The sequence below is a fragment of the Filobasidium floriforme genome (genome assembly GCF_021052385.1).
Source record: "Filobasidium floriforme strain CBS 6241 chromosome Unknown HD553scaffold_6, whole genome shotgun sequence".
In the NCBI taxonomy this organism is placed as follows: domain Eukaryota; kingdom Fungi; phylum Basidiomycota; class Tremellomycetes; order Filobasidiales; family Filobasidiaceae; genus Filobasidium; species Filobasidium floriforme.
In genome coordinates, this window is record NW_025763627.1 from 470,487 (window position 1) to 495,526 (window position 25,040).

At 53.5% G+C, this 25,040-nt stretch overlaps 10 protein-coding genes across 10 annotated transcripts; 2 read left to right on the top strand and 8 right to left on the bottom strand.

Moving 5' to 3' along the window:
• The first annotated feature begins 355 nt into the window (after positions 1-355).
• On the top strand, positions 356-2,997 carry HD553DRAFT_307900 (putative oxidoreductase). The gene is made up of 6 exons (XM_046179479.1): positions 356-880; positions 956-1,647; positions 1,716-1,880; positions 1,956-2,472; positions 2,547-2,668; positions 2,735-2,997. Exons 1-6 carry the CDS (start codon positions 460-462, stop codon positions 2,891-2,893), a joined length of 2,076 nt encoding a protein of 691 aa, XP_046038088.1. The 5' UTR covers positions 356-459; the 3' UTR covers positions 2,894-2,997.
• HD553DRAFT_340515 (uncharacterized protein) lies at positions 2,929-4,411 on the bottom strand (the record flags this gene model as incomplete). Its single annotated transcript, XM_046182563.1, has 4 exons — positions 2,929-3,140; positions 3,220-3,509; positions 3,574-4,113; positions 4,182-4,411. The coding sequence occupies 4 exons, from the start codon at positions 4,409-4,411 to the stop codon at positions 2,929-2,931; spliced, it is 1,272 nt and encodes a 423-aa protein (XP_046038089.1).
• A 298-nt stretch (positions 4,412-4,709) lies between these two features.
• Positions 4,710-7,497, bottom strand: HD553DRAFT_307905 (cytoplasm protein). The gene is made up of 9 exons (XM_046179480.1): positions 7,004-7,497; positions 6,735-6,912; positions 6,562-6,674; positions 5,826-6,497; positions 5,623-5,748; positions 5,431-5,560; positions 5,284-5,367; positions 5,113-5,214; positions 4,710-5,050 (listed from the first exon to the last, which is right to left on the bottom strand). The coding sequence occupies exons 1-9, from the start codon at positions 7,147-7,149 to the stop codon at positions 4,904-4,906; spliced, it is 1,698 nt and encodes a 565-aa protein (XP_046038090.1). The 5' UTR covers positions 7,150-7,497; the 3' UTR covers positions 4,710-4,903.
• Positions 7,498-7,529: 32 nt separating this feature from the next.
• On the bottom strand, positions 7,530-9,343 carry HD553DRAFT_307908 (40S ribosomal protein S4). Its single transcript, XM_046179481.1, has 5 exons — positions 9,119-9,343; positions 8,576-8,653; positions 7,921-8,501; positions 7,761-7,846; positions 7,530-7,685 (listed from the first exon to the last, which is right to left on the bottom strand). The coding sequence occupies exons 1-5, from the start codon at positions 9,119-9,121 to the stop codon at positions 7,642-7,644; spliced, it is 792 nt and encodes a 263-aa protein (XP_046038091.1). The 5' UTR covers positions 9,122-9,343; the 3' UTR covers positions 7,530-7,641.
• A 360-nt stretch (positions 9,344-9,703) lies between these two features.
• Positions 9,704-12,401, bottom strand: HD553DRAFT_293911 (capsular associated protein). Its single transcript, XM_046178444.1, has 9 exons — positions 12,047-12,401; positions 11,720-11,971; positions 11,428-11,647; positions 11,179-11,358; positions 10,463-11,101; positions 10,322-10,381; positions 10,190-10,246; positions 10,090-10,112; positions 9,704-10,014 (listed from the first exon to the last, which is right to left on the bottom strand). Exons 1-9 carry the CDS (start codon positions 12,087-12,089, stop codon positions 9,977-9,979), a joined length of 1,512 nt encoding a protein of 503 aa, XP_046038092.1. The 5' UTR covers positions 12,090-12,401; the 3' UTR covers positions 9,704-9,976.
• A 1,439-nt stretch (positions 12,402-13,840) lies between these two features.
• HD553DRAFT_269721 (putative methyltransferase-domain-containing protein) lies at positions 13,841-15,289 on the bottom strand (the record flags this gene model as incomplete). The annotated part of the gene is made up of 7 exons (XM_046177627.1): positions 13,841-14,103; positions 14,164-14,237; positions 14,308-14,378; positions 14,459-14,674; positions 14,798-14,889; positions 14,958-15,160; positions 15,228-15,289. Coding segments are annotated over 7 exons (981 nt in total), but the record flags the coding sequence as incomplete, so codon positions are not given.
• Positions 15,290-15,623: 334 nt separating this feature from the next.
• On the bottom strand, positions 15,624-17,439 carry HD553DRAFT_270025 (putative eukaryotic translation initiation factor 3 62 kDa subunit; the record flags this gene model as incomplete). The annotated part of the gene is made up of 6 exons (XM_046177644.1): positions 15,624-15,891; positions 15,952-16,049; positions 16,086-16,467; positions 16,532-16,743; positions 16,867-17,146; positions 17,219-17,439. 6 exons carry the CDS (start codon positions 17,437-17,439, stop codon positions 15,624-15,626), a joined length of 1,461 nt encoding a protein of 486 aa, XP_046038094.1.
• A 1,276-nt stretch (positions 17,440-18,715) lies between these two features.
• Positions 18,716-20,250, bottom strand: HD553DRAFT_195264 (elongation factor ts (ef-ts)). Its single transcript, XM_046177057.1, has one exon. It carries the CDS (start codon positions 20,175-20,177, stop codon positions 19,023-19,025), a length of 1,155 nt encoding a protein of 384 aa, XP_046038095.1. The 5' UTR covers positions 20,178-20,250; the 3' UTR covers positions 18,716-19,022.
• Positions 20,251-20,379: 129 nt separating this feature from the next.
• HD553DRAFT_307938 (COG4 transport protein-domain-containing protein) lies at positions 20,380-23,920 on the top strand. The gene is made up of 13 exons (XM_046179482.1): positions 20,380-20,929; positions 20,995-21,120; positions 21,194-21,352; positions 21,432-21,504; positions 21,579-21,784; positions 21,857-22,216; positions 22,282-22,467; positions 22,524-22,835; positions 22,913-23,083; positions 23,158-23,337; positions 23,406-23,507; positions 23,581-23,712; positions 23,795-23,920. The coding sequence occupies exons 1-13, from the start codon at positions 20,486-20,488 to the stop codon at positions 23,885-23,887; spliced, it is 2,544 nt and encodes an 847-aa protein (XP_046038096.1). The 5' UTR covers positions 20,380-20,485; the 3' UTR covers positions 23,888-23,920.
• HD553DRAFT_307939 (pyridoxamine-phosphate oxidase) lies at positions 23,921-24,986 on the bottom strand. Its single transcript, XM_046179483.1, has 2 exons — positions 24,165-24,986; positions 23,921-24,085 (listed from the first exon to the last, which is right to left on the bottom strand). The coding sequence occupies exons 1-2, from the start codon at positions 24,932-24,934 to the stop codon at positions 23,974-23,976; spliced, it is 882 nt and encodes a 293-aa protein (XP_046038097.1). The 5' UTR covers positions 24,935-24,986; the 3' UTR covers positions 23,921-23,973.
• Between the last annotated feature and the right edge of the window lie 54 nt (positions 24,987-25,040).

Consider the following 25,040-nt stretch of genomic DNA (forward strand, 5'->3'; position numbering starts at 1 on the left):
AACACGCCCAGAAATGTGTCATGGACCAATCAATGAGTGAGCGCGCGAATCGAAACGCGACGGGCCACTCACGGGGGAGAAGTGCTCCAAGCAGAACCATCCGTGCGACATGAGCAACATTCAAAGATACCGCTAACTCAGGCTGGTCGACTGAATGATCGGTTTCATCAGGCGTTTCATCTCGTCTTGGCGGCGCGATGTGGCCGGAGCCAATGGGAACCTCTGTATTCGGACAGTCACGGCCGAAGCGAGAGGAGGGGGGGCGACGCGCATCTGTCGAATGAATCCATAGAGTGCAGCCGCTCACTCGGTTGTGATAGAAACCGGTTTGCCAGGGAGGTAGCTAAGTTATAGGGTGAGAGGCGATAGTATTATCAGTACACACAAGCACACGCTTCCTCTCACAGGACCGTAGGACGTCATCTTTCAGGTAGAGCTCCACTCGAACACTCGAACACCATGCACAAGTCGCGATCGGCCGCAAGGTCTACCTTGTCGCTCTTGCGAGCGCCTCCCTCGACCGTCTCTCGATCGCCTGTAGCATCGACATCCACCATCACCTCGTCAGCTCGGACGCTGCTTACCAGCGCATCATCATCATCACTTAACGCTCGAATCAGTGCTACTAGCTCGAGCCGATCCGCCTCGATCGCAGCGGTCCGACGAGGATTTGCCACGGTGACCGACCACCCGGCCTCGCCGATCGAGGAGGAGTCTGCCGAGGCTGAAGAAGAGGTCGAGAGGGCGGAGGATGATGTGGACGTCTGTATCGTCGGCGGAGGACCTGCTGGCTTGTGTGCGGCGATCAGGCTGAAACAGCTCGAAGCTGAGCAAGGGAGGGAGATTCGGGTCGTCGTTCTCGAAAAGGGAGGCGAGGTCGGTGAGTCCGAGTCGATGTGGCTCGAATCTTTTGTCCTGTTCAACAACTAAAATCTCTTGAACTCTGCTCGTGCAGGCTCTCACATCCTCTCCGGAGCCGTCATCGAGCCTCGAGCGCTCAACGAGCTCTTTCCCGATTTCATGAATATGGACAATCCGCCACCCATGGGCCAACCTGCTACATCCGACTCGATGCGTTTCCTCACGTCCACCTCTTCCTTCCCTCTCCCTCACCCACCTCAGATGTCCAACACTGGCAACTACATCCTCAGCCTTTCCCGGCTGACAGCCTGGTTGGGAGAACGAGCCGAGGAACTCGGCGTAGAGGTGTATGCAGGGTTCGCAGGGGCCAGCTTGGTCATCGCAGAGGATGGCAAGTCGGTCAAAGGTGTTCGGACGGGAGACGTCGGGTTGGACCGACAGGGGAAACGAAAAGAAAGTTTCGAACCTGGCATGCAGTTCAACGCCAAGTGCACCCTGATCGCCGAAGGCGCACACGGCTCCCTCTCCCAGATCGTGCAGAAGCACTTCAACCTAAGGAAAGACTGTGACCCGCAGACCTATGGACTGGGAATCAAGGAAGTATGGAAGGTCGATGCGGAGAAACACCAGCCGGGAAAGGTCACCCATACGTTAGGATGGCCGTTGGATATCAAGACGTATGGAGGTAGTTGGTGTTACCACATGGAAGGCGGGTTGGTCAGCTTGGGTTTGGTCGTGGGGCTGGATTATCAGAACCCGTATTTGAGCCCTTACAAGGAGTTTCAGGTGGGTTCGATACGGATATTATTCTGCATCCAGGTCGCAGGCTAAACCGACGATTTTGTTCTCATTAGCGAATGAAACACCACCCTCTCTTTGCTGACCTGTTGGAAGGCGGAGAGTGCATCGCTTATGGCGCAAGGGTCCTGAATGAGGGAGGGTTGCAGAGTATCCCCAAGTTGCATTTCCCGGGAGGAGCGCTGCTCGGCTGTAGTGCGGGATTCTTGAACGTGCCCAAGGTATGTTTGCATGTGCGCTCGTGAAAGCTCGGTTCGATATGCAGGCTCATCGATCTGCTTTCGACTCTCCGGCAGATCAAGGGGACGCACAATGCCATGAAATCGGGGATGATGGCCGCAGAGACGGCGTTCAACGCGCTCCACCCTGACAAGGAGGTCGAAATTACCAAAAACTCGCTGGACCAGCCTCTCGAAGGCTCTGCTCAAGAAGCGGTGGACATGTCCCCTTACGAGACCGCCTTCAAGGAATCCTGGGTGTACAAGGAACTGAACGAGGTCCGGAACTTGCGACCGTCGTTCCATAATCCTCTCGGTCTGTGGGGCGGGATGGCCTATTCAGGAGTGGACAGCTTGTTCTTGAAGGGTAGAACCCCTTGGACATTACGAAACTCGTGGGAGGATCACGCTGCCACGAAAAAGGCCTCAGAGTGTCAACCGATCGATTACCCTCAGCCGGATGGCAAGCTGAGCTTTGACATTCTGACGAGCGTGAGCTTGACGGGTACGAATCACGCCGAGGATCAGCCGGTGCATCTGAGGTTGCCCAAGGACGAGGGAGCTCGGGCTCGACATACCGAAACCAACGTTAATGGTGAGTCGCAGTCTTTCTTCGACGATCGATTTGTACACGATGTGTAATACTCGTACCTTTGCTTTCGTTCGTAGAATTCGCCGGTCTCCTCGGCCGAGCCTGTCCTGCTGCCGTGTACGAATACCAGGACGCCGAGGGCGGGGCCGCCGATGCCGCTGGCAAGAAGTTCGTGATCAACTCGCAAAACTGCATTCACGTGAGTTCGTGTGGGCCGGCCGAGTTTCATGGTGCTTGGCGTGTTCTCATCGTTTCCTATCGACAGTGCAAGACGTGTTCGATCAAGACGCCAACGCAGGATATCACGTGGTGTGTACCGGAAGGAGGCGGAGGTCCCAAGTACAGTAGGTTTGAAGAGAAATCATTATATCGACTGTTCCGCATGCTGATCAACCGACTCGTCTCGTCATCTACCCGTATCTAGACATCACGTAAGAACTGTATCCCCGCATCGATCTATTATGCCATGTTGCCTTCGGCTATTCGCTTTGCCCACTCTCCGGAAGTGCACTCCCAACCCCATTGCCAGCATACCTGTCTTAGTACCGTTCCTACCTCTTCGTCCTCGACCGACGTATTCTTCTCGATCGCGCCGCCGGAACCGGGATCTGCCGCGATCTTCTTCATCAGCATTCGAGAGAACCGGCCTCGAGGTCCGGCCAAATTCAGCCCTGTCCGCGTGCGACCAGTTGATGTGTCGTGATCAGTTCCTCGCTTCGGATGCGAAACGACGAGAACCGGTCGACTCACATCGCATGACTTGTCTCGTATCGTCCTGACACCGTCTTCCTTCGTAGAAACGGATATACCACTGCATCCACCCTCGCGGATCGCCTTCCCAGATCCAGCCGCTCTTCTCCCATTCTTTCAAACCCTGTCCAGCTAGCTTCTTGTACCTGTTGACCGAGGGATCCTGTGCGGTGGACGTCAGGTGGGTTTCCGGCGAGAAACCCTCGGACGGGGCCGTGTAGGAGGAGGGAAGGGCAGCGAGGTCTTCGGCAGCGGGCAAGTCCTTCTTTAAGACGTTCGAATAGTCGTCCCTAAAGATGAAAGTTTTATCTTCAATGAACTATTAGCAAAGACGTGACAGCGACAAGAACTCACTTGAAATAGCCACCCGCAAAGGCTCCACCTCGCAACATCTCTTCGGGTGTGACGTTTGGCTCGAAGACGTCCTTGAACCGCCCGGGGAATGACAGCCTGTTCGTCCCATCTGCCGCCCTTGTCGGCTTCTCGTAGACCTTCTCATAATCATCCTCCACTTCAGCCTCATCTTCTGACAGCTCCGAAGCCTTTCGCTTCGAACGGCCCCCCTTGGACGACGATGCGACGTCGACGTATCGAACGCTCGGCACCTCGATCCGTTTTCCCATTGGAAGCTCCGGCCCATCAGCTTGTCCGCGCCTCCTTCCGCCTCTACGAAACAAGTCCCTATCGTCTGGTAGATCTAGGATCTCCGGGTCGGCTTTGACATCTTCCTGTAGAGCCTTGATCCGGCCTGAACGGCGAGTCGGCTCGACGTCCTTGAACGGTTTGGATCGAGGTTTAGACAGCGGTCTATCGATGCGAGGCTTTTTTGGAGATGGTGGTTTCGTAGAAGGGAGACGATCGAGGCCTAGTGACGCTAGTAATTCTTGGTTTTGTCTGTTCAAGGGTCTCCGGCTGTCAGACCATAGCTTGATTATCAGCCGCGACGTGATGGCATTACGAACCGGATCGTTTGTAGTCGCGCCTCTTCGTAGTCCATGACCTGCTTCTCCAGATCTTCGTCCCCACTATCATTCAGCTCGATTGTACCCTCCCCTACTTCTGGACTATCATGCTGCTCTTGCTCTGCAGGCGTCGTCCCTTGTGTAGGCTTTGAATCCTCCGCATCGACATCGAGCTTCTCAAGTCCGTCCAGGCTCGACGCCGCGAAATCCTCGGTAGCAACACTAGCCATTGTATTAGGCTGTATTCTCACAGAAAGGCCGTAGAACAGCTCGGCGACGTATATATCTAAGCCTGTCTGCAAGGTGATCTTGCGAAATTGGTCTGATCTGGGTAGCCGAGTAGCTGAGTAGTCGCTAATGTCAGACCGGCTGGACAATCGATTCTCAATCAACCGATACGGAAGTAAATTGTAGATCCGATGACGTAGATGCGGAAGTAAATGTTCGACCTTTGGTATGCCGCTTCACTGAATTATCCTCTCAAATTCCTTGAAACATCGAACAAAGCGAACCAGATAGAATGACTGTGCCAGGACACTTGATCAGCATAACCAGTGACCTCAAGCTTACAAGTGTAGGGCAATCCGTCGTAAGGATCTGCTCGAAAGAACTCGACCAAGGCAATCATCACGGGATAACGTATCGTATAGAGAAACCGGCGACAGATTAGACACAACGTTTGACATGCGACTGCAAAATGATACGAAGACTCTGCGACATTCCTAAGCACCCGAAATCACGTCGACGAGAATCGTCATGATTCCGAGAATAATCTCGACACCGATCAACCAGATGACGATGGTTTCTAGGCGCTCGCCGTGACTGCTGTTCACACTCTCTTTCAACAAGGTAAGCATGTCTTGCAAGACCTGAGCAAGGGTTTGGAGCGTGAGTAGGTTATACCGGGATGAAAGGAAAGCACAAGACTTACCTCAACACGAGCGTTCAGGAGATCGATACGAGTGCCAATCTCGAAATAACTTCGCGTAGCTTGATAGAGGGGTTCAAGATCGGGGTACGACCAGAAGAATTCCTGTAGGAAAGCGATGTTGGGAAGTTCAATATGGCAACAGTCGAGATACCACATTATGTCGAAGCTTACGGGAGTTTCCAGGATCGAGCCTCCCCAATTGATTCGCAGAATGAACAAGCTGCCGATCTGCTTCATAATCTCTTTTCGAGGCATCTGCGGCGATATCGTCTGGTCAGGCGGGATGCCTTGTGCTAATCAGATCCACCCAATACTCACCCCGATCTTTCCGCTTTCACTGAGACTCTTGGGAAGATCCTTGGTTTGGTCGATAGTTGCCGTAATCAACTCCTCGAATAGGGAGATCTTGACACTTTGCGACAAGGCGTGAGAGAGGGAAAGTTTCGTCCTATAGAGAACGTAGCGGATCAGTGGCTGCAAGATCGATACGGCAGGCGAGACATGCCGTACATGAACGAACTGCCTTTCCTGAGGGTAATCACGTCGTTATAGATCCGCGAATAATTTGCGTAGTAGAAATTTAGGTCCTCCATCTCGATATCCTCGACCGAGAGCTTTTCGATCTCAAACTTGCGACTGAAGGGAAGATCGAATTGCTGGTCAGCATACGGATCGAGGTGCCTGAGTCAAAGAGAAACCAAGTGTGTTCTTACAGATTTGCCAATACTCTCTTTTCCTCACGCTCCGTCATTCCCCAAATAACGACAGTACCATACTCAAAGATGAAGACGTCCGGAACCCATTCCTCATCTCCATCTTCGTCCTCTCGATCGCTCGCTTCGTGTTCGGACGCACGACTGTTCTTCCTCTTCCTCCTTGGGGGACCGGCATTCAGAGCCGAAGGTTTCGTCGCGAAACCCGTGACCCGTTTCGCCATATGTTGTCTCCTCCTCTCGTGCACTTCCCGATCGTTCAGCTCTTGAGCCTCTCGCTTGAGCCTTTCCGACGTATTGAAGGCGTTGTCGGGGTTATTTGAGTAGGACATTCGACGTCGGTCGTCATCCTGATGGTGCTGTTTTGTCTTTAACAATTCTTCGCTCTCGTCGATCCCCTCGGCGTGATGATCCCCTTCGCCGACAGCAAAGTGAGTTGAATTCTGGTTTTGCGAAGCGCTTTCTCCCAAGTTCAACAAGTCCGCTTCGGGAACAGCGTCCCGGTCATTTCGTTTCGGGCGGAGGACTGGCGAAGCATCTAGATGCGACGAACTCGGGGCTGGGGGCAGGTAGGGGGTATGTAAGCACTCGGCCTCAAACAACCGGGGATTGCACCTATAAGCCGACGAGCGGGAGAGGAAGTATGTCTGTAGGGCAGGTAGGTTGAAACCACTGGCAATGGTATCTCGTAGGGGTTAGCATGCAATCGTTCCTACGATTACAAGCTCGGACTCACGCCGCAGTGCAGTAAGCGGTGACTCTCGGAAGTCTGGCCTTCTCAGTCTTGGTGAGCCTCATGGCATCTCTCCTAGCGGATCCAGCAGGGATGTGCGATAGGGCGTCGTAAAACTGTTTCAAAGCGACTGGGTCGGCTCGACATTCGATCGCTTCGACAAGGTTCCCACTTACGTGCACTCCATCACCCGGGCTAACATCTTCGTCATCCTCGTCATCGTCATCGTCGTCCTCATCCTCATCCGTCCTCACAGCAGTCTTTGACTGGTCCGAATTCTGCTGCTGAGATGCTCCTGTTCCTTTCGTCGAAGAGGTGGGCAAGACCTTGAGCTTGTTGGCCGTCTTTGAAGTTCTGCCTCGGTCCAGATCAAGAACGTGATCAGCTGATGTAGCCGCAGTGCAGCCCTGTTGTGCTGCTCGATCAGCTTGAATGAAAGCCTTACCTATTGGGACCCCTGGTCTCCTTCCTGGCAGCAGGTACACTCGGCGTTTGGGAATACGGCAAGGGCAGAGCCGAACTGGACGGCCTGTTCGTATTTGATGCGGCCCCGGCGAGCGATGTCGATGCAGTCGAGATCGGTTTCGACATGACGAGTCGGTAGGGTTGATGAGCGGTTCCTAAAGCAGATATGGGAGCTTCAGGCTTCAGGTCGATAGGCTGAATTAGCTGGCAGCCTGGATCGAGATGTCTAAGAGTTCTAGTGGTTGAACAGCAAGCAAACCCAGGTCAGATCGCACAATCCTTGGCAGCTGCTTTGTGGCGCGTAAGTAATCAGCAGAAGTTCTCGCTCGCTCGCCCAAGCTACTTGCGTGCGTTGCACAAAACTGCCTCGCTATCGATTCTCGCAGTTCAACCTAGGAATTGCGACAGACATCACCATGCGTCGTTACATTCGACGGGCAAGGCATACCTTGAATCCTCGGATCACGAATCATGGTTGGCATCTGTCAGTTTTCAGGGTCTGGGAGTTCATTGAAACACATCGGATACGATCAAAAGGATGCAAAGTCTCTGTAAACAAAGGCTACTACAAAGACCTCGCTCTCGTCAAACTAGTCCGAAAAGAAGTGTTTCCCCTTCTTAGGCGTCGGAAGCTCGCTGCCTTCGTCGCTGGTCACGCTCCTCTGTAAGATCGACCAAGAAACAAAGGCGTCAGTTGGCATGTTACGAGACAAACGATAGCAAGACCCCAAACGCACCAGCAATCGAAAGCTTGACACCCTTGCCCTTGGGCAAAGAGACGAGGGGCTTGTTACCCTCACCGATGACGAAAATGTTGGACAATCTAACATTTGCAAATCGAATCGCTACTGTCAGTTGAAGCTCCTCGACCCCGGTTTCACCATTGTCGAGACTCACCGAGTAGCGAAGGTCCTGTCCAAAACATCCTTGACGTGGACAATGTCGAATCCACCCTGGTGCCTCTCCCTGTGCACAATGACACCGGACCTTCCCATGTTTCGTCCTCCGGTAACCATGACAACGTTACCGACGTCGAACTTGACGTGGTCGACAATCTTGTTGTTGACCAAGTCGAACTTGACGGTGTCGTTGGCCTTGATGGCGGGGTCCGGGTATCGGATGGTTCGTCCATCGTGGGTGATGAGGTAAGGAACACCCTTTTGTCCGAGCTGGTGAGCCTTGACCTTCAAGAGCTTGAAGGAAGCCTCCTCGGGGGTGATTCGGTGGATGGTGAATCGACCCTTGACGTCGTAAAGGAGACGGAAGTGCTCGCCAGACCTCTCGATCGAGATGACGTCCATGAAACCGGCGGGGTAAGTCTCGTCGGTCCTGACCTTGCCATCGACCTTGATGGTCCTCTGGGCCATGATGGTGGTAACCTCACGGCCGGTCAAGGCGTACTTGAGACGGTTTCGGAGGAAGATGGTAAGGGGAAGGGACTCTCGGAGCTTGTGGGGACCGGGAGAAGGTCGGGGAGCCTGAGAATAACAAAGGCAGTACGGGCGTTCAGAATGGCTGATCTAGGCGCAAGCCTGTCGTGACGCCAACTCACGTAGGTACCCGACAACTTGTCGAGCATCCACGAGGAGGGAGCTGCCAAACGCTTGAGGTGCTTCTTAGGTCCACGAGCCTGTAATGTGATCCAAACTGTCAGTATGGGGAAGAACACCATGTCCGCATGGTCGACCAGGTTGTAGGAGAAGCAGGTATGCGAGGTACGTTGTCCAGGTCGATCGAGACCAAGAAGTCGTGGATATGGTTCTTTCGCTGTTCACCAAAGGCAGGTGAGGTGTCGAGTCTAGAGCAGCCGCAGAAGGACCGCCGTGACCATCCTCGTCTCAAGCTGCTTCAACATCGTATGGGCAAGCTCTCTCCGTCACGAGTTGCACCATTCCAATCTCGATTCGCTCAGCTCCGCCGCCTCTGGACCGCCCCCACTGCCTGCTCTGCCTCCATTTCCCCAAGAACCATATCCCGTCTTCGCGTTCCCTGTTGCCGATACGACCCTGAAGACGTCTTGTCGTCTGTGACCCGTGATTCCTGCTCCTCCCTGCTCCTGGTCGATCGCAAGTGCTGTTTCCGAAAAGCTACGCACCATCTTGATGTTCTATACTACTCTTTCTTGACGGGAAAAGGTAGAGGTAATCCTTCTTTTGGTTGGCGGTACGATCACGATCAATAGTTCGATTTTCCCCAGGACGAGGTCTATGATCCGAAGGGGTCGAAGAGATCGATGTCGTCCCCCGGGTCTGTCGCTCGCTCGCTGTGTGTGTGGGCGACGCTCCGCCAGGCCACCCAAGCCCTAGCGAGAAGCACCGAACCCCCTCGTCTCGCGAGAAGGCGACAAGCGGGTCAGGCAGCCAGACTCGCGCGCTTCGATTTGGCGCGTCTTTTGCTGCTCGACGCGTCTCTCTTGTGCGCTTCTGTCGGTGATAATTTTCTCGCGCGAAGTTCACTGCGAGACTGACATTTTAACCCCAACTCGTGCGTTCATCTCGAGTTTCACGTCAGATGTTGTTTCAGGTGGAGACCTGCATCTTGCATCGAAGCTGTCTACAGACTCTCACCTTCCCGCTGGATATGTAAATCTCAGTAGATTGACCAGAATTTGTACATCCCAGACTTCGTACACCCCACCCAGGAAGCGAGACGATCTCAAATCTCGATTCCGCGTCAGAGATGTCGACGAGGCGCAGATCCGACCGGTCTGGCTTTGAAATTTTGTATCATTGCGATCATGTGCAAGTCGTGGCCAATCTGGCAGAGAACACGAAAATCCTCTTATTGAATACAGCCCTCGATCTCGCCGCGCACAACAAAGAAAAAGCTGCAGAAGGGAATGCCTGATATTCCCGCGCGCAATAAAGAACAAGAAAGAACGAGGTGCAGAGGGTAAATGAGGGAATGGAAACATGGTCGCCTCGCTGCTTGGAACGGCGAGATGCTTGACCGTCTATGTCGTGAAAATACCAAGAATCTTGAATGGTGGTGCTGTGGAAATGAAGGAAAGGTATCAAGTTTAGTATGCCGTTTCTAGATTATGCATATGCTCGTATGGCAACTCACTGGGCTGCCCTTCCACTCCCAATCTGGATTCCAGCGGAACGAGCATAGCGAATCGTCAGTAGTCAGTTCGTCCCACGGTATCGTTCGGGTCATAACTTACAGGGCACACTCTACGAAGTGCGACCCTCGCGCTACGTGTCGGTCGATCATGGTGAGACTGTATGTGACGTCGCGTCCAGACTGGATTAGTCTAGGTAGGCCAAAGGCTGTTCAAGCCCCCCTAATGACTTACGTAGGCATGACACTGGGCACATCGGCAACACCGGAGAGCTCGACAGCTCCCCCTACGTTACTACAGCAGACAGAAGGACAGAGCGACCGGATTAAGAATCCTTCATTTGACATAGCCGGAACGAGACGAGAAAAGACTCACTCGTCTACCCAGCACGAGACCGAACCCAAAGGCTGGTCTTCGGGCGCTTGCAGGTAGTAGATGGCCACATCTCCGGCACCTAATTGGATGGGTACCCGTATTCGGCTGGTAGGCTGTTCAGCGTACCAATAGTGCATGTCGTCGTGTCCGTCGCCCTTGGTCGGGTGATGATCGTGCCAGCCGGAACCATAGAACAACGAGGGGGGCAAGGGGTTGATCAAATCGTTGGCTGACACGCAGAACGGCTCGATCTCCCTGAATTGCAGTATGTCCGAAGGTCGATCAGACAACCTGGCCGAAGGGACCTTGAGACCCGCGTATTTCGAGTCGGTAGCGCCAACGTTGCCGCCGTCGCTCTCCTTTTGAATGGGCGACAAGCCTTTACGCTGACCGACTCCACCAAAGAGGTTGGGTCCACCGGTCGTGCTGTCGGTCCCATCCGATCCCATGTAGGGCACGTCAAAGGCATGACCCATAGTGGCCGACCAGCCGTCGCAGACCTGCTGCATCATATAGCTGATGAGCACATCAGCCAACAGGTCGTGTCCGGTCGGGTTGGCAAGGACGGGATCGGTATAGAAGGTCGATCGAGCGGCTTCAGGATTTGCCAGGTAGTCATGATAAAGCAGTCCCTTGGTGCTATCAAATGTGAAATCCGCATCATCGTCAGCTTCATGGACTTGGCGGGGAAGCTGCAAATGATCTGCAAAACCTACCTGACGTGGGGCACGTCGTAGAACTGGGCAACCACCGTATGCAGCAACTCGGGTCCGGCGAAACCGCTCTGAGCCTGGATCTGAGGGCTGAAATGTCCGAGAATGATGATGGCAGGCATATCGGGCCGAACGAGGATTGATCGAACTAGCAGTTCAAAGTGGTTGAGCCATTCAGAGTCGCTGTCAAGGAGAACCAAACTGATCAGCCTCGTGTCAGGGTCACAATCGATCTGCGAATGTGGTACTCACTTGGGATCACTGCTGTCAAACTCGAGGATGACGAGATCTGTCTTGTCAGGTAGATGGTGTCCAGAACAATAGGCAAAGTACGCTGAATCGGATTTCCTCGTAGCACCGTTCGTCAGCTCGGAAGCCGGGTGTGGGAAAACGCTGTTCCACCATGCGAAGAATTTTGAAGGGTAACATTTAGGGTGGATGGGGTCGTCTCCAGCACCGTGGCACGCAGATACTATGATGACATAAGGCTAGTCGTAAGTGCCTCGTTGATAGCTCTTTACCACCTGGCCTAGCGCAAACGTACCTGATCCACCGAGCACGCTGATCGTTACGGGCAACCCGCTCAAGGCCTTCTGCACAACCCTCTGAATCCTGGCATTACTACCTTGATGCAGTCGACTCTTCAACAACCCCCATTGTCCTCTCCGCTCGGCAACGATATCCCCCGGCCCAAAGATCGGACAGAAATCGAACGGTGCCGGATCGGACTGTGATGCGTTTAGGTAGTCCCGAGGGGTCAAGGGATGGTCGTGATGAGCAATGTCGGCGCTACCAGCTGGTCAGATCGAAAGTACCGCGGCGTTCAGCAATCACGGCCAGATCTGCAAAGAAGAGCACTGATAGTACTTACAGACCATCCACCGTCCTACTGTTAGCAGCCCCAATACGACCATCGCGATGATCCCGACCTTCTTCGGTGAAAGCCCTGATTAGATAGATAGCAACAAGAATGATTAGCTTTGCCGATCATGGCATCATGGTCGTTTCATCTCGATCTCTTGTTCCCTCAGCGATAGGTTGGTGATGCTCCAAAGGTTTCGTCAAACCCAACAGGTGTCGTTCTTCTCTACCGATACGATGATTGTACCGCCGAGCTCCATCTCGATACGACCACATCTCCCGGGATCGACTTACCTGTACCCAAGAACCCATTTCCTGGCTGCATACTGGGCCGTCTGGATCCAGCAACGCTCGGTACACCCGTCTCGTCTTTGTGCTTGTGCTCTCGTTCTCGCTACAAATGCGGTGAAGGGTTCGAGTAGGAGTGGCCGTAGTTTCAAGGCGAGGTGAAATGAGAATGTCGACGTCGGCGGACAAGGGAAGAGGAGTCACACGTCAGGAAGGAAGATGATGAAGGGAGCAAGATATAGAGGAGATCGGAGAAACGATGTACAGCAGGACGTCGAAAAGATCAGTACTTCTCGCTACTCGTCAAACATCCGCAAGCGAGCTAGCACCCCGCGTCTTGAAATAGTTCCATCTCTCCCCCGAGGCTAGATCTCTAGTTGAGAAACGAGCAACTCACCAACATCATGCCCGTCGGTACGTTAGTAAACTCCTCCCGATCTTGAGACCCTGCGTCTCCGTATCTAACTGCCTCGTGTGTCCTGACGGCGAAGAGGCCTGTTCTTCCTGAATACGCCGAGCTCGAGCTGACGGAAAACGAAGTAGCTTGACCCTTTCGGTTGGCTAGCCTCTGATCGTGTTGGTCGAGCGGGTCTCGGCTGGTCAGAGGAGGGCTGCCCGAGGGAAGAAGGTGGGGAGAGACGGCGAGGTTGTTGTCGTTGCTCCTGTTGTGGGCGGTAGTGGTATCGACTTGTATTGACTTTGGGTAAGAGTCCGAAGTAGGTGTCGTGGCTGGATAAGCACCCCTCGCTCGCATGGATCGGCTCTGGGCAGGGATAAGGGTGTGCGGAGGAGTGCGACTAGGTAGCAACGCGAGCGAGGTAGGGCTCGAGGTGAGGCCAGGTGGACTTGGACACAGTCGTGATGTTCTTGAGCGAGAGATCGAGTCGAGATCGTCGGGATCCGACAGAGAGCCAGAGACGTCGAGTGTGAGTGAGCGAGTGAGTGAGCTGGGCGACGGAGTGAGAGGGTGAGGCTCGGTTCCAGGGGAAGGGACAGGGGAACGAGGAGGGGGCTACGGCGCGAGACGGAGAGGGACACGCTGGCGCGACACGATGCGAAGGACAATCAAGTCGCAAGTCGATTTTCCTGATTGATTTTTTTCGCTAGCAGACGAATACCAACCGTGGTGAATGCAACATGAACTCAGATCAGCGATACCGTACTATTGGCTTTGCAATACTTGCTCGCTGTTCGGAACTCTCGGTAGCAACCTTCGCATCCTCGATCAACTCAAGTGTCTATCAGCCTGGGTCATGCTGGTCAGTCCTCTTCGCGCATCTTTTGGCTGATCGGTCCACGTTCCCAATCTCCTCTGTCATCGCTGCCGCCCGCCCCTGACCGACGCGCTAAGCCCTGATTGACCACGCGACACGCGCTTTCACATTCGGAAGCGATTTACTCCCGAGCCTTTTGGCCATGGCACCATCATGATAGGCTCATGGTTGGCAACTATAGCTACACGGAAAGATGACCTTCTTGGTCATCGAACACCCTCTTACATCACGATCCAATCGCTTCATACCCGCCTGATGACCTTTCTCGCCGTCTTGGGCTTGACGGCTAGGTCTTCGCCTCCGACCTGCTTCTCCAACGGGTCCTCGATCCTCCTGAAACAACCAGCCCATTTGCTACCCTTGTTCCTCTCGACCTTCATTCCCTCCTCGGTGCTAGTCATAGCGGCGAGCAAGACAGGGTCCTTGGCGGCCAAGAGCTCTTCGGTCGGGATATATTCGAATAACGGGTGCAGGTTCAGGTGGTGCATCATCCAGTCGTGCAGGTCTATCAGGTAGCTTCAGATCAGCGTACTACCGCAAAGATGCATGCGAGACGAAAACAAACCTTTCACGTCAGTAACAGTGTAACAAATCCCGCCTGGTCTGAGGACATAAGCGTACTCGGCTAGAAGCGTCGTCCTGCTCATCGAAGCCCTGCGTATCAGCGAAGCTGCCCTTGAAGCAAGCGAAGTCGCCTTGAAGTACTTACGTCACGATCCTCGCCTTGTGCTTGCTCCGCTTGAAGTGAGGATCAGGGAAGAGGAAGAAGATCTTGCTCAACTAGATCATTTCGGAAAGTTACAGGACACGTTAACCTTTCCATTTTTCTCATCCCCTCGCTTGCGTGACGGGCAACTTACCTGACCCTTCTCGAAAAAGTTGGGCAAATGCTTCATTGCGTTGGCTCGGATCACGCTGACATTCTTGAAACCTCCGTCGAGCTTGCCCTTGAGCGCCTTTTCGTTTTCCCGTTCTTCTGCTAGTCGTTCCGTCTCCTCTTCAGCGTTTTCGGCGACAGGGGTAGCTCCGACGCCTTCTACAGTGGAGGTGGCAGGCTCGACAGCTTCGGCCGATTCCTTTGTCGCTTTGGCTTTATTAGCTGCCTTTCGGGCTAGCTTTTCTCGAACCCTGACTGCGTGCTGATGTGCGAGTACGTCCGGGTGGTTGTTCGTCGCCACAGTCGATCCATCCGCAGCGACTTCGCTCGAATCAGGGAACATGTCCTGGATCTGCCGCAGAGCTACGATTCGGTCGTGCACGTATTGCGTTACAGAGACCCGGATCTCCATACCTAAAATAGACAGCAAGTTGATCAGCAACCGCTAGGAACAGCAGAGACCGACATCGTGCGTGGCTTACCCAGCATCAAGGTGTCAGGGAACTGGGGCGCCAGGGCGATTAGGAGACCACCAAATCCACAACCGACGTCGGCAAATTCTACCTTCTTCTGGCCAGCTGTCGACGAGGAAGCCTCCGTGGGATTGCCGTCTACCGGAATTGACGGCGTCGAGCAGTAGTCCGGGTAGTGCGGTGACCAGTCCATAGTGTGAGGTGACGAGGGACTGCGAGGAATGGTACCAACATCAGGCTCGCGCAACTCGAACTCGAATATGCGTTGATTGTACATACTATTGCAGATTATGGTCAGTAAAGACGTTGGCGTGGGCTCGTTGACGATAGTACCGTTTCTGTACATATGAGAGATATGAGCTGGATGCTTCCTACGCGTTTTAGCTGAAGCCAGACTGACCTGAGGCACTCGCACGTAACCGGTCATCAAGTTCGCAGGAGGCGCCTCGGTCTCGGTCGAGACAGCTCCCGATGCGGCCTGCTCGTCCGCCGTTACGTCTTCCTGTCCCTCCCCGGCCATCTTGGCCTTTTTGTTCTTTTCCCGCTCGTTTTGCCTATTACGCTTGCGGACCGAAGCCTGGGTCAACCAGCCAGCCTCGTGGTTAGGGTAGCTGCCATAAGTCGAGTTCGCCCAGTCAGTATATCCTCACGGGCTCGAAGGGGTCCATCCGCCACTCACACCCAAGTGACATGTAGGAGATATCCACCGGTACCACTGGTCTGCATCTCCGGATGAGTTCTGCCAGGGAACACCTGGTATTTCCTCATCCAGCTTTCGGTCAGGTTGGGTGCCAGGAACTCTGGCTTTTCCTTCATCGTCTTCAAGGTCTGAGCCAGGACGTGCTGATAAGGCGAGTAGAGGACGATACTGGCCGAGCCAGCCAGGTAAGGACAGAGACGCTCGATGATGGAGCCTGGAGAGAACACCGAGGCTGAGATCAAGCTGAGAACCGGCATCCCAATTTAGCTCAAGTAAGAATCCAGTGATGACGGATCGACTTACCCATCCCAGTTGCCTTGATGCAGCTCGTCACGCAAACCGTTGAGCTCCGCCAATACGGCATCGCGCTTCCTCTGCTTGGCAAGCTCCTTCTGCTTCGTCTTCAAGGTCTTTGCGTCGTCCTGGCCTTCAACGACTTCTTCTCTTTCCGGTTGCACCATCTCGACCGGAACGTAATCCTCCTCGGCTTGAGCCCAGTTCAAGACGCCGACACATTTCTCGACGATATCCTTTCCAAAGTTCATCGACTCAAGGATGGGCCAAGCGGGGGGAGACTCGTTCTCGCTCAAGACCATGATCCTGCCTTGTCCACCCATGCGTTCCAGGATAGCAGCCAGGACCAGACCAGAAGTGTCTTCCACGACGAGGTATCGGCCTCCAGGGCGGATAGAAGCAAGGTTGAGGAGTTGTGAGATGCTATCTCGACGGATGTTCAAGATATTTGCAGATGATCTAGCGAGATGGTAATCGATCATGTTGTTGACTGTCGGTGCCAGAGGTGTCACAGCTTGGGTGTATCTTTGTGGTCGAAATGAATCTCAGCGCGTGCACAGAACGAGGGAAGGCAGACATCGATCTTCACCTTTTCTCCTTCCTCTTCTTCCACTTGTCTTTGCTGAACTCGGTTTTGAGTCCGAATCGGTCATGCCTCTCGATCTGCATCTGGATGATATCCTCAGCCGTGAAACCCTGGTTTCTCAGGTCGGCAATCTCCTCGGATGAGAGTAGTGCCGATTGCGTCGAAGTGACGAGATCGGGGTTGTCATCGATGAGTTCGTTAGTGGCATCAGTCTCCTCTGTACAGGGGTACCACACAAGTCTATGAGAATTTCTGATACGATAGTGTACAATCATATCGGGCTCACCTAGCTCTTCCATCCTCGGGGCACGCAAGGGCATCAACTTGACTTCGCTGACATCTATCACCGGCTCCTTCTCCTTGCCCTTGCCTTTGATCTTTTTAGCTCCCCGCTTTCCGTGAAGATGCTCGACGACGGCAGGTTGCTCTGCAGCACTCGCTTCTTCGCTATCGACCTCCATTGCGGTAGCATCGTTGACAGGAGTGCCGCTTCTCGAGGGCACCTCGCTGTTCGATCCGCCAGCTCCGGGAGGCACAACAACCTCGTATGTAACGTCATAGTGCTTTCCAATCAATTCAGAAGTGTTGAAAGACCCAAACTTGCCAATCGAGATGATTCTGGGTAGAATAGATTATACTTTAGCATCGAAACAGTCTTGTCCTAGAGATCGCCCGACTCGACCAACTCACCCTTCCTTCTGAACCGTAACGACTCGAATAACGTCGCTAGGTAGCCTCAGCATGACGTTATCCCCTTCCCGGATGACTGATACCCTGGTTTCCAGCAGCTGTTGCGCATTGAGAGGAGGTTTGACGACCGGCTGCCTGCGGACTGGGGTCGGCACGGCTAGATCTGCATCTACAGCTATGACCGGAACGTCCGCCTGTGCCGGAGTTTCAAACGTAGCCATCCTGATATGGTGATGTTATTGGCTCAGTCAGGTCCTTGTTACAAGTGTATTCGTCTTTACAGCTTGCGAGTTCCTAGGTTGGCGATGGTCGATGGAATCTTGAAATCTCCCAAGAGGTCGACCCCGCCGGCGAGCAAGTGCGCGGATGCAAAAAGTCGAGAATCAGCGCGCTTGCGATCAAAAAAGAAAGCCTTCTGTAGCTTCTGACCTCTGTATGTATGTGCGACATTGCGACATCAATCGAGGACCCGGTTGTCGATCTCGATAGACGATGAAAATAGCATTGACAAGGATCTCCTGGCATCTTTTCAATATATCACCCAATTGTAGAGGCCCTGGCCAGGACACCGGCGACGCCACGCGGCAAACTCGATACAGTAGCGGTGAGGCGAGATCGCGGTTAGGCCGTCTGTTTTACCTGTGGTTGTAACCAGATTGCCCTTACCTTCCGCAAGTTCATCCGTGGTCATCCGTTCCAGCGGCCAGCGGTTTGTGTTCAGTTCACCTTGCTCTTGACCTTTATCTGGTCAGATCGAAATCAGAAAGCAACTGACCAGCTGTAAACTATCGTCGTTCTGGGGAAAACACTCGCAGAGATCGATCCCGTTGAAATCCCCCATGCAATTTGGTTTCAAGGCATCATTTCCCCCTCGCTCTGTCGATCCAAGTCATAGAGCCCGGTTTGATGTAAATGCTGGATGTTTGAGAGGTATGTCAAAGGCTATGGGAGGGAAAGGCTGCACAGATCAGCTTTGCCGTGAATGAACCGTGATCAGTACGTCAAGCTAATCATCACATAGGTGGTGCTCACCGTCCTGGGCTTGCACGTATTCTTACGATTTTTATACTTCTGAGTGAGCGTTGTTGGGTTGACTTTCGTCCTCGCTCTCTCGATATTGTTGTGCAGTCCTCTTTATATAATCAGTCGGAAAACAACGCCGGCGGGCCGACCGTATTTTTGTATGCATAGGCTTCCACCACACTTCGAGTACTGTCAAGGTCCCGATGAATCGGTGAGGGAAGCATACTGTGTTTGCAACGTCAATTATCCCCGCAACATCGAATCAGCATAAGGGTAGGACCGTGACAAAGCTTGCTGCCAACGGTATGCCCGCTACTGCTGTTTCAAACGATCTGGAGATCGAAAGCGCGTTACGACAAGCGAGAACGTGTTCTAAAGCGGGAAAGATGGGCAAGAGGTTCTGTTACCGAATAATACGGACAAGCTGGACGGGTGGGGTCTTGGTGCGGAAGCTTATCGGACAACAGAGAAGAGTGATCATTGAACGGTCATGTCCTTCACACGATATCGAGTTCGTCCTAGGCTAATATCATGCAACCCAAGCCAATAATCTGAGAAACGAATCGACCACTGCTTGCTTGCCATCTGATCGGAGAAACTGGTGTATGGAGATGTGCTTTAGCTGTAGCTACAAGGGTCCATTACAAGACCAAGGGATCTCTGGACATGCCATACGTGCCGTTTGCGGGAGCCCCCTTTGAAGAATTGGGCTACATGCAAGAAAAGAAATCCGCTTCATCCCGCTCAATCCGGGATGAGTGACACATTGGCGAGAAGCGCATCATGCCGAGCCCTCGGTCGCTTCTCCGACAGTCCACCTTCGCATACCCGTCACCCGCACATCGAGCGCCCTGTCCCTACCCCAAGACCCGAGTACCTCTTGTACCGGCCGCGATTCTCCTTGGAACATCATGAACGGCTGTTCCATCAGGTAGGGCGAGATCTCCCCTTCTTCCGTCCCTGTCTCTTCAGATTGCGATTGACAAGCCGAGAAATCGGGCCGGGAGATGGACTTGGTAGGGAAGCCGACAATTTGACGGCTTACGCTCCTAGCGAGCTTTTGTAGGTCGGCACCCAGCGAGTCTTCAGTCCCGATCCGCTGGAGGATCGGACGAGCCTGATCGGTAGACTCGATGGAGAGAATGCTAAGCGCAGCGACGGTGCCCTCATTGGTAGATCCGGTAGAACCGTGAACGTAGACTCCGGGAAGGTAGAAGATTTCAGGCTTCTTTTCCGAGGAGAGCGAGGGGCTGCTTGAGAACATGGGAGGGAGGGGAGAAGAGAAGGAGACGGCCCTGGAGAGTTGAATGTTTTCCCCGGTTTGGGTGATGGCGGCTCGGATAGCCTGGGAAACGGTCTGCACTGGCGAAGAGCTCGAGCTCGAGGTGTCCTGGCCCGAGGATGTTGAAGGGTCTACCGGGATAAGAGGTGCGCTCTGCAGGTCCTCGATTGGGAAGGCGAGAAGGGGATCCTGAACAGAGAGGGGGATAGGGTCGAGAGCTTCCGATTCGGGTACGTCAAGAAACGCCGCCGTCGAGGTCACATCCTGGACCAATGTCTTGAACACCGAGTTCCTCGAGACAAAGTCCGTCTCGCATCGAAGTTCTACCATAGCCGCCCGTGTGCCCATCACGGTCACACCGATCAGACCCTGATCCGTCGACCTCTGTCCAACTTTTTCCGCCTTTTTAGCCCCGGACACCTCGAGGTCCTTTTGCAGCCATTCCAAAGCCTTTTCCACAGAGTTCTCCGACGCTGATAGCGCTTCCCGGGCCTTGGACAGCGAGATCGGGTTGAGCTTGCGCAGTTGGGCTACCAAGGCGATGGGTACCTTGGAAGCGTCCAAAACGGTTCTAGAGGAGCTGAATTGATGTACGGGACCCGCAGAGCAGGTCGACCGTGCCACGTTGCGAAGGAACAGGGACGAAAGCGCCATGCTATACACTGCTCTCTTAGAGGAGGTGGAATATCGCAGATGAAAGGGACGAGTCGAGTTTAGGAACGTCAGAGTAGTCGATGTATGTAGATCTATCGAAAAAATCTGGCCTCTAGCCTCTAGCCAACTTTACATTAGCGGCCTCCCGCGTCCCGGGCTCATCCGGATCTAGCGACCAGGAGCATTATACCGTACAAAACCACGATCGACAACCTCCGTATCGACCACCTAGCTACTAGATACTAGCTACTGTATCGAGATCGGTATAGCAGCCACGGGGGTGCTACAGATCGCACAAGAACGGCAGGATGGAAACGGCCAGCGTGCAAGCTCGACCGGACACCTGGCGAGATCCCCGAAAGCTAAAGACGCAAGCCGAGATACAGAGACACCTCACCCTGCTCTCTCAACGGGAAAACGAGCTCTCGGTGGCTCTCAACGAGATAATAAGCAATAGGACTGGCCTCGACGATAGTATAAGGCGGCTGAATACCTTGGTACCGAAAGTCAAGTCGCTGCAACAACAGGTCGATGGGGAGGTAGTCCCGGATGAAAACGAACGTCAGAGCGTGCCAGTGTTCGACGAGTTTTCAGACGACGAATTCGAGGACGAAGACTATGGCTTGGTCGAACGGATACGAAGGGTATGGGTGACGAGTGAACGAGTGGGCGGCAAGGTTCGCAAGCTGGATGTCGAGGTTTCGAGAGTCAAGGAAGCTTCCGAGCGTGTACAGGAAGTGCTCGAACTTAGAGTGAGTCCACTGCTGTATGAAGCCTTTGGCTCAACAGAATTAGCCTGATCTTTTTGGTCTCTCAGAGCGCCCTACAGTCGTTGAGGGAGGCAATACCGAAAGGTGACTGGGAACTTGCCACCCGCTGTTGTAAGCGGGCGATGGACATTCGAGAGGAAGTCATCGAATCCGCCTTCAGCGCCCGCGTTATTGTAAGTCATCAATCGTTCTTATCGTGTTCAAGTTGGTATGTAGACTCACCGTTATATCTTCCGTAACTATCAGCCGACTTCCTCGGATCCATCACCGCCACCTCAAGCATTGCGCGAACTTCGGCAGCAGCTCTTGACCACATTCAAGCGAGAGTTCGAGGAGGCCTCGAGTAAGAAGGACGAACAGGCGACTAGTCGGTTCTTCAAGCTATTCCCTATGATCGGCGCCGAAGTGAGTTGGTCCTGCTCGATCTTCCATATCTCTAAGTGAAAGGCGTACTGAAGGGGCTAATGTTGAGCATAACATTCAGAATGAGGGGTTGGAGGTATATGGTGACTTCGTTACAGGCTTGGTACGAGGTCGCAATCCAGCCGGCGGGAAACGTTAGTCAGAACATCCGGCTCGTACTCTACAATGACTCGCTTAAATCTGAGGACCTTTTACACCACTATCTCAGCTTCGTCCCCACTCTACTACGTCTCGCATCTCACTTCGCTGCTAGAGAGCATAGCACTGATCATCGATCAGCATCAAAACATCGTAGACAAATACTACGGGCAGGGCAAGATGAAAGTCGTAGTCCAACGGTTGCAGATGGAGGCGGATGGATTCTGCAAAACCCTCGTAGAAGGGTGGGAAGACGAGCGACGTGTAGGAAGATTGGTTAGTAGCTGTGTTCTGTTGGAATCATCGCGAGACTTCAGGCACAGAACTAACAGAAACATCTTCCTGTAGATCTCAGAAACGACGCAAAGCCGTTTCGATTATCTCGCCAATCCCGTTCAGAACCACGCCCCATCGAATCAGTATGGCGCGACCGCTTCTGTGCAGGCATCGCTTACAGCGCTCTCTCAAGCTCAGCACGGTCTGGCGAATCTTCCTGGAGCTGCGACATCGCTTCTCGCTCAATATGCAGGAGCGGGTCCTAAGAAACCCTTGGCACATACTGAGGAAGTGCCAGGCGAACAGCCAGACGGCTTGGAGGAGGAGAAGACCGGGCCTGATCCACGAGACGTAGACAAGATCGTCGGAGAAATGATCACTCTTAGCGGGAGGTGGGCATTGTACCGGCGTTTCGTCTGGAATCGACTAAATGTGAGTTTTCGAGGCAATGAAGTGGTCCCGACTGTAGTTGCTGAAGGTCACAAGCTTTATTGCAGTCTGACGAAGATGAAGAGAAAACGCCTGTGGAGGAAAAGTCGGACCCTGCTGCGATCGCAGAGCGGAAAGAATCGTTGTCGGTGGATGCCATTGACGCATCGGAAAGCCAGAGAGTCATAACGAATATGCTTCGCACGTATTACCAGCCTCTCGAAGCCTGGTACTTGAGGACTAGTGTACAAAAGGTGAGAGATCGCTAAATCCAACTACCAATCTGAACATTGTTGACGCATATCTTCAGGCGCACAGAATGGACACTCCGGATCTAAGCGATCGACCACACGTTTCTTCTGTCGTAGACGACGTTTTCTACCTCCTGAAGCTCGTACTAAACCGAGCTCTTACATCCGGGTCACTTGCCACGATCCGTGCCATAAGAGAAGATGTCAGCAAGATTATCGAGCGAGACTACCTTGGAGTCTTGCAGAAGAAGATGGACGCGGTGTACTCCGGCGGAGGCGCAGCTATTGGCTTGCTCGGGACAAACTTGCCTGGTGCTAACAAAGAGGCCGAGAAGGAAAAGAGAGAAAAGGAGCTGAGAATCAGCTATAGCGTAGGTTATCCATGCAGACAACCAGTTCCATCACATCACGGGCGCACTGACATGCGTTTTCACGACAATGTGGTCAGGTCCTTCTCAATGACCTCGATCTGTCTGCCAACTACACTGAGAGACTGGTAGACGAGATGGTCTCGGGAGGTCTCGCAGAACAATGGTTTTTGGAGGTGGAAGTACCCATCGTACGAGCCGAACTCAAAACGCTCACTGACATTGCCACGAGTATGCGAACGATCGCAAAGGTCAGTTCGCCAAGACGTGAAGCGTATCGATCGAGGCAGACTGGTGCTGACCGCCCATTTCTATTCCGTCATAGGCCGGAATCGACCAGCTTTTCAACCAACTAACGCGGCCCCGACTCAGAACCTTGTTGGAAGATGTGTACAAGGGTGTTACCTATCTCTTGGATGAAGACGCCTATGCAGATGCAGAGAACGAAGATGTCGTGCGAAAGCGCTTCATTAAGGGTTGGGAACCGCTCGTAGAAGGTTACCGGGTGAGCAAATGGTCAATATTGAATCGTTTGCTTGAAAAACGAGCTGACTCTAGCTACGATCTGCGCAGGCGAGCTTCACTGATACGAATTTCCAGACGTTCTTCTCGATGATGGTCGAGGTGATGGTACGGCCTTGGGAGAAGATGGTGTTAGGGATGCGATTCACAGAGGTGCGTGTCGATTCACAGATTCGTTCAGGTTGCGTCGCTAAATCCCGTTGCCTCGTCGACCTGCTTGATCTAGTTGGGCGCCATCCGCTTCGATCGTGATGTACGGTCGGTGGCGAACTACCTATCAACACAAACGGAATTCGGGGGCGGAAGGGAGAAGTTCACCCGGTTACAACAGATTGCGACCATCTTGAACCTCGATCCGGTGAGTACCGCGTGCGAACCGAGAGTCGGGTCGATCCACACGTTGAGTATCATTACGTGCATTGGCGCGGTGTTGAATACAGGACGAAGACCCTGAGGACTTTTATGGGTCTTCAGGGATCGCTTGGAGGTTGAACAAGAACGAGTATGATGGCATCGTAGCAATCAAGGTGTAACACAAGCCAATTTGATACAACATGATATCGTTATCGTTCGTAACGCTTTGAAGATGAGTCGGGTCTAGTAGAAGGAATCCCTCCCGTCATGGTGACAAACGGTCGATTTTCCAAAGCGACTGAGAGTCGCCCTCGGCACGGGTGTATCTCAGGCGATCGTGTAACCGGGACGGCTGACCGCTCCAGAATTCCACCTCGCTGTGAACCGGCACGGCCGATGTTCAGCGAGTCGTTCGTGACCAGCACACTAGATCATCACTGCAGGGCTGTGACTTACAACGGCACGATCCTCCACCCTCCCCAGAATTCCGGGCATTCGACCTTTCTCCCTTCGAATTTCTTCTCGATCGCCTTGACTCGGTCCTCTAACACATGCTCGTCCTCTAACACCTCGCTCTGCCTGCTCGCCCAAGCTCCGATCTGACTCCCTCGCGGCCTCAAGTCAAAGTATTCCATACTCTCCTCCCTGCTGACCTTTTCCGCCTTGCCGACCACCCTGACGGATCGGGAGAGTTCTCTCCAGTAGATGGCGATGGATGCATAAGGGTTGGACGCTAATTCGCGAGATTTGCGGGAGTTGTAGTTGGTGTAGAAGACGAACCCCGTGTCGTCGGCTTGTTTGAGCAGGACGACCCGAGCGGAAGGAACTCCGGTGGGAGAAGAGGTACAGATGGTCATGGCTTCCGGTTCGTGCACCTCGGGTTGGCCTTCCTGTGGGTGCAAGGCTGAGGATAGCCATTTTTGAAACTGGATCATCGGGTTCGGGTCGACCTCGGATGAGAGGAGGCGAGGGGTGGTATACTGATTATGGCTTGCCACCTGGATCTTGTTGCTCGATTTCTGGTGGTCAATCTTGCCGGCATCTTGAGCAGCAGAGGTGGGCAAGGATGGGTCGTTGGTGATGGTGACGGCGTCCATCTTGTGATAATCGGAGATCGGGGTCACGGTAAAGCTGCGAACTGGATGTAGGTAGGATCGGTGCAAACTAAGGCGAAGAGTGCAACGAGGTCGGATCGGGAAGTAAGCTCGAACTTTGAGGATAAGCATACGATTATGCTCGCGGGTGATCTAATCTTGTGAGAGAGAAACGTTGCATCAATTGTATACGTTTTTCGCCAAGTGCTGGTGATCGCTGCTGGGTCGTCGATCTCTT

What these genes read in the sequence shown, in the direction of transcription:
- HD553DRAFT_307939 (XM_046179483.1), bottom strand. Translation starts at nt 24,934, where the DNA reads ATGCTTATCCTCAAAGTTCGAGCTTACTTCCCGATCCGACCTCGTTGC. An exon ending in GGGTGGAGGATCGTGCCGTT is followed by an intron (nt 24,086 to 24,164) that starts GTAAGTCACAGC and finishes GCCGGTTCACAG; the next exon opens with CGAGGTGGAATTCTGGAGCG.
- HD553DRAFT_293911 (XM_046178444.1), bottom strand. Translation starts at nt 12,089, where the DNA reads ATGGTCGTATTGGGGCTGCTAACAGTAGGACGGTGGATGGTCT. An exon ending in GTCTCGTGCTGGGTAGACGA is followed by an intron (nt 10,382 to 10,462) that starts GTGAGTCTTTTC and finishes TGTCTGCTGTAG; the next exon opens with TAACGTAGGGGGAGCTGTCG. An exon ending in GGGAGTGGAAGGGCAGCCCA is followed by an intron (nt 10,015 to 10,089) that starts GTGAGTTGCCAT and finishes TCATTTCCACAG; the next exon opens with CACCACCATTCAAGATTCTT.
- HD553DRAFT_307900 (XM_046179479.1), top strand. Translation starts at nt 460, where the DNA reads ATGCACAAGTCGCGATCGGCCGCAAGGTCTACCTTGTCGCTCTTGCGA. An exon ending in CGAAAAGGGAGGCGAGGTCG is followed by an intron (nt 881 to 955) that starts GTGAGTCCGAGT and finishes CTGCTCGTGCAG; the next exon opens with GCTCTCACATCCTCTCCGGA. An exon ending in ACTCGCAAAACTGCATTCAC is followed by an intron (nt 2,669 to 2,734) that starts GTGAGTTCGTGT and finishes TCCTATCGACAG; the next exon opens with TGCAAGACGTGTTCGATCAA.
- HD553DRAFT_307908 (XM_046179481.1), bottom strand. An exon ending in ACAAGTTGTCGGGTACCTAC is followed by an intron (nt 8,502 to 8,575) that starts GTGAGTTGGCGT and finishes TGTTATTCTCAG; the next exon opens with GCTCCCCGACCTTCTCCCGG. An exon ending in GACAGGACCTTCGCTACTCG is followed by an intron (nt 7,847 to 7,920) that starts GTGAGTCTCGAC and finishes TGCAAATGTTAG; the next exon opens with ATTGTCCAACATTTTCGTCA.
- HD553DRAFT_307905 (XM_046179480.1), bottom strand. Translation starts at nt 7,149, where the DNA reads ATGTCGAAACCGATCTCGACTGCATCGACATCGCTCGCCGGGGCCGCA. An exon ending in AGGAAAGGCAGTTCGTTCAT is followed by an intron (nt 5,561 to 5,622) that starts GTACGGCATGTC and finishes CGTTCTCTATAG; the next exon opens with GACGAAACTTTCCCTCTCTC. An exon ending in TCCTGAACGCTCGTGTTGAG is followed by an intron (nt 5,051 to 5,112) that starts GTAAGTCTTGTG and finishes ACCCTTGCTCAG; the next exon opens with GTCTTGCAAGACATGCTTAC.
- HD553DRAFT_307938 (XM_046179482.1), top strand. Translation starts at nt 20,486, where the DNA reads ATGGAAACGGCCAGCGTGCAAGCTCGACCGGACACCTGGCGAGATCCC. An exon ending in TCCCTATGATCGGCGCCGAA is followed by an intron (nt 21,353 to 21,431) that starts GTGAGTTGGTCC and finishes CATAACATTCAG; the next exon opens with AATGAGGGGTTGGAGGTATA. An exon ending in CGCTCGTAGAAGGTTACCGG is followed by an intron (nt 23,338 to 23,405) that starts GTGAGCAAATGG and finishes CGATCTGCGCAG; the next exon opens with GCGAGCTTCACTGATACGAA.
- HD553DRAFT_195264 (XM_046177057.1), bottom strand. Translation starts at nt 20,177, where the DNA reads ATGGCGCTTTCGTCCCTGTTCCTTCGCAACGTGGCACGGTCGACCTGC.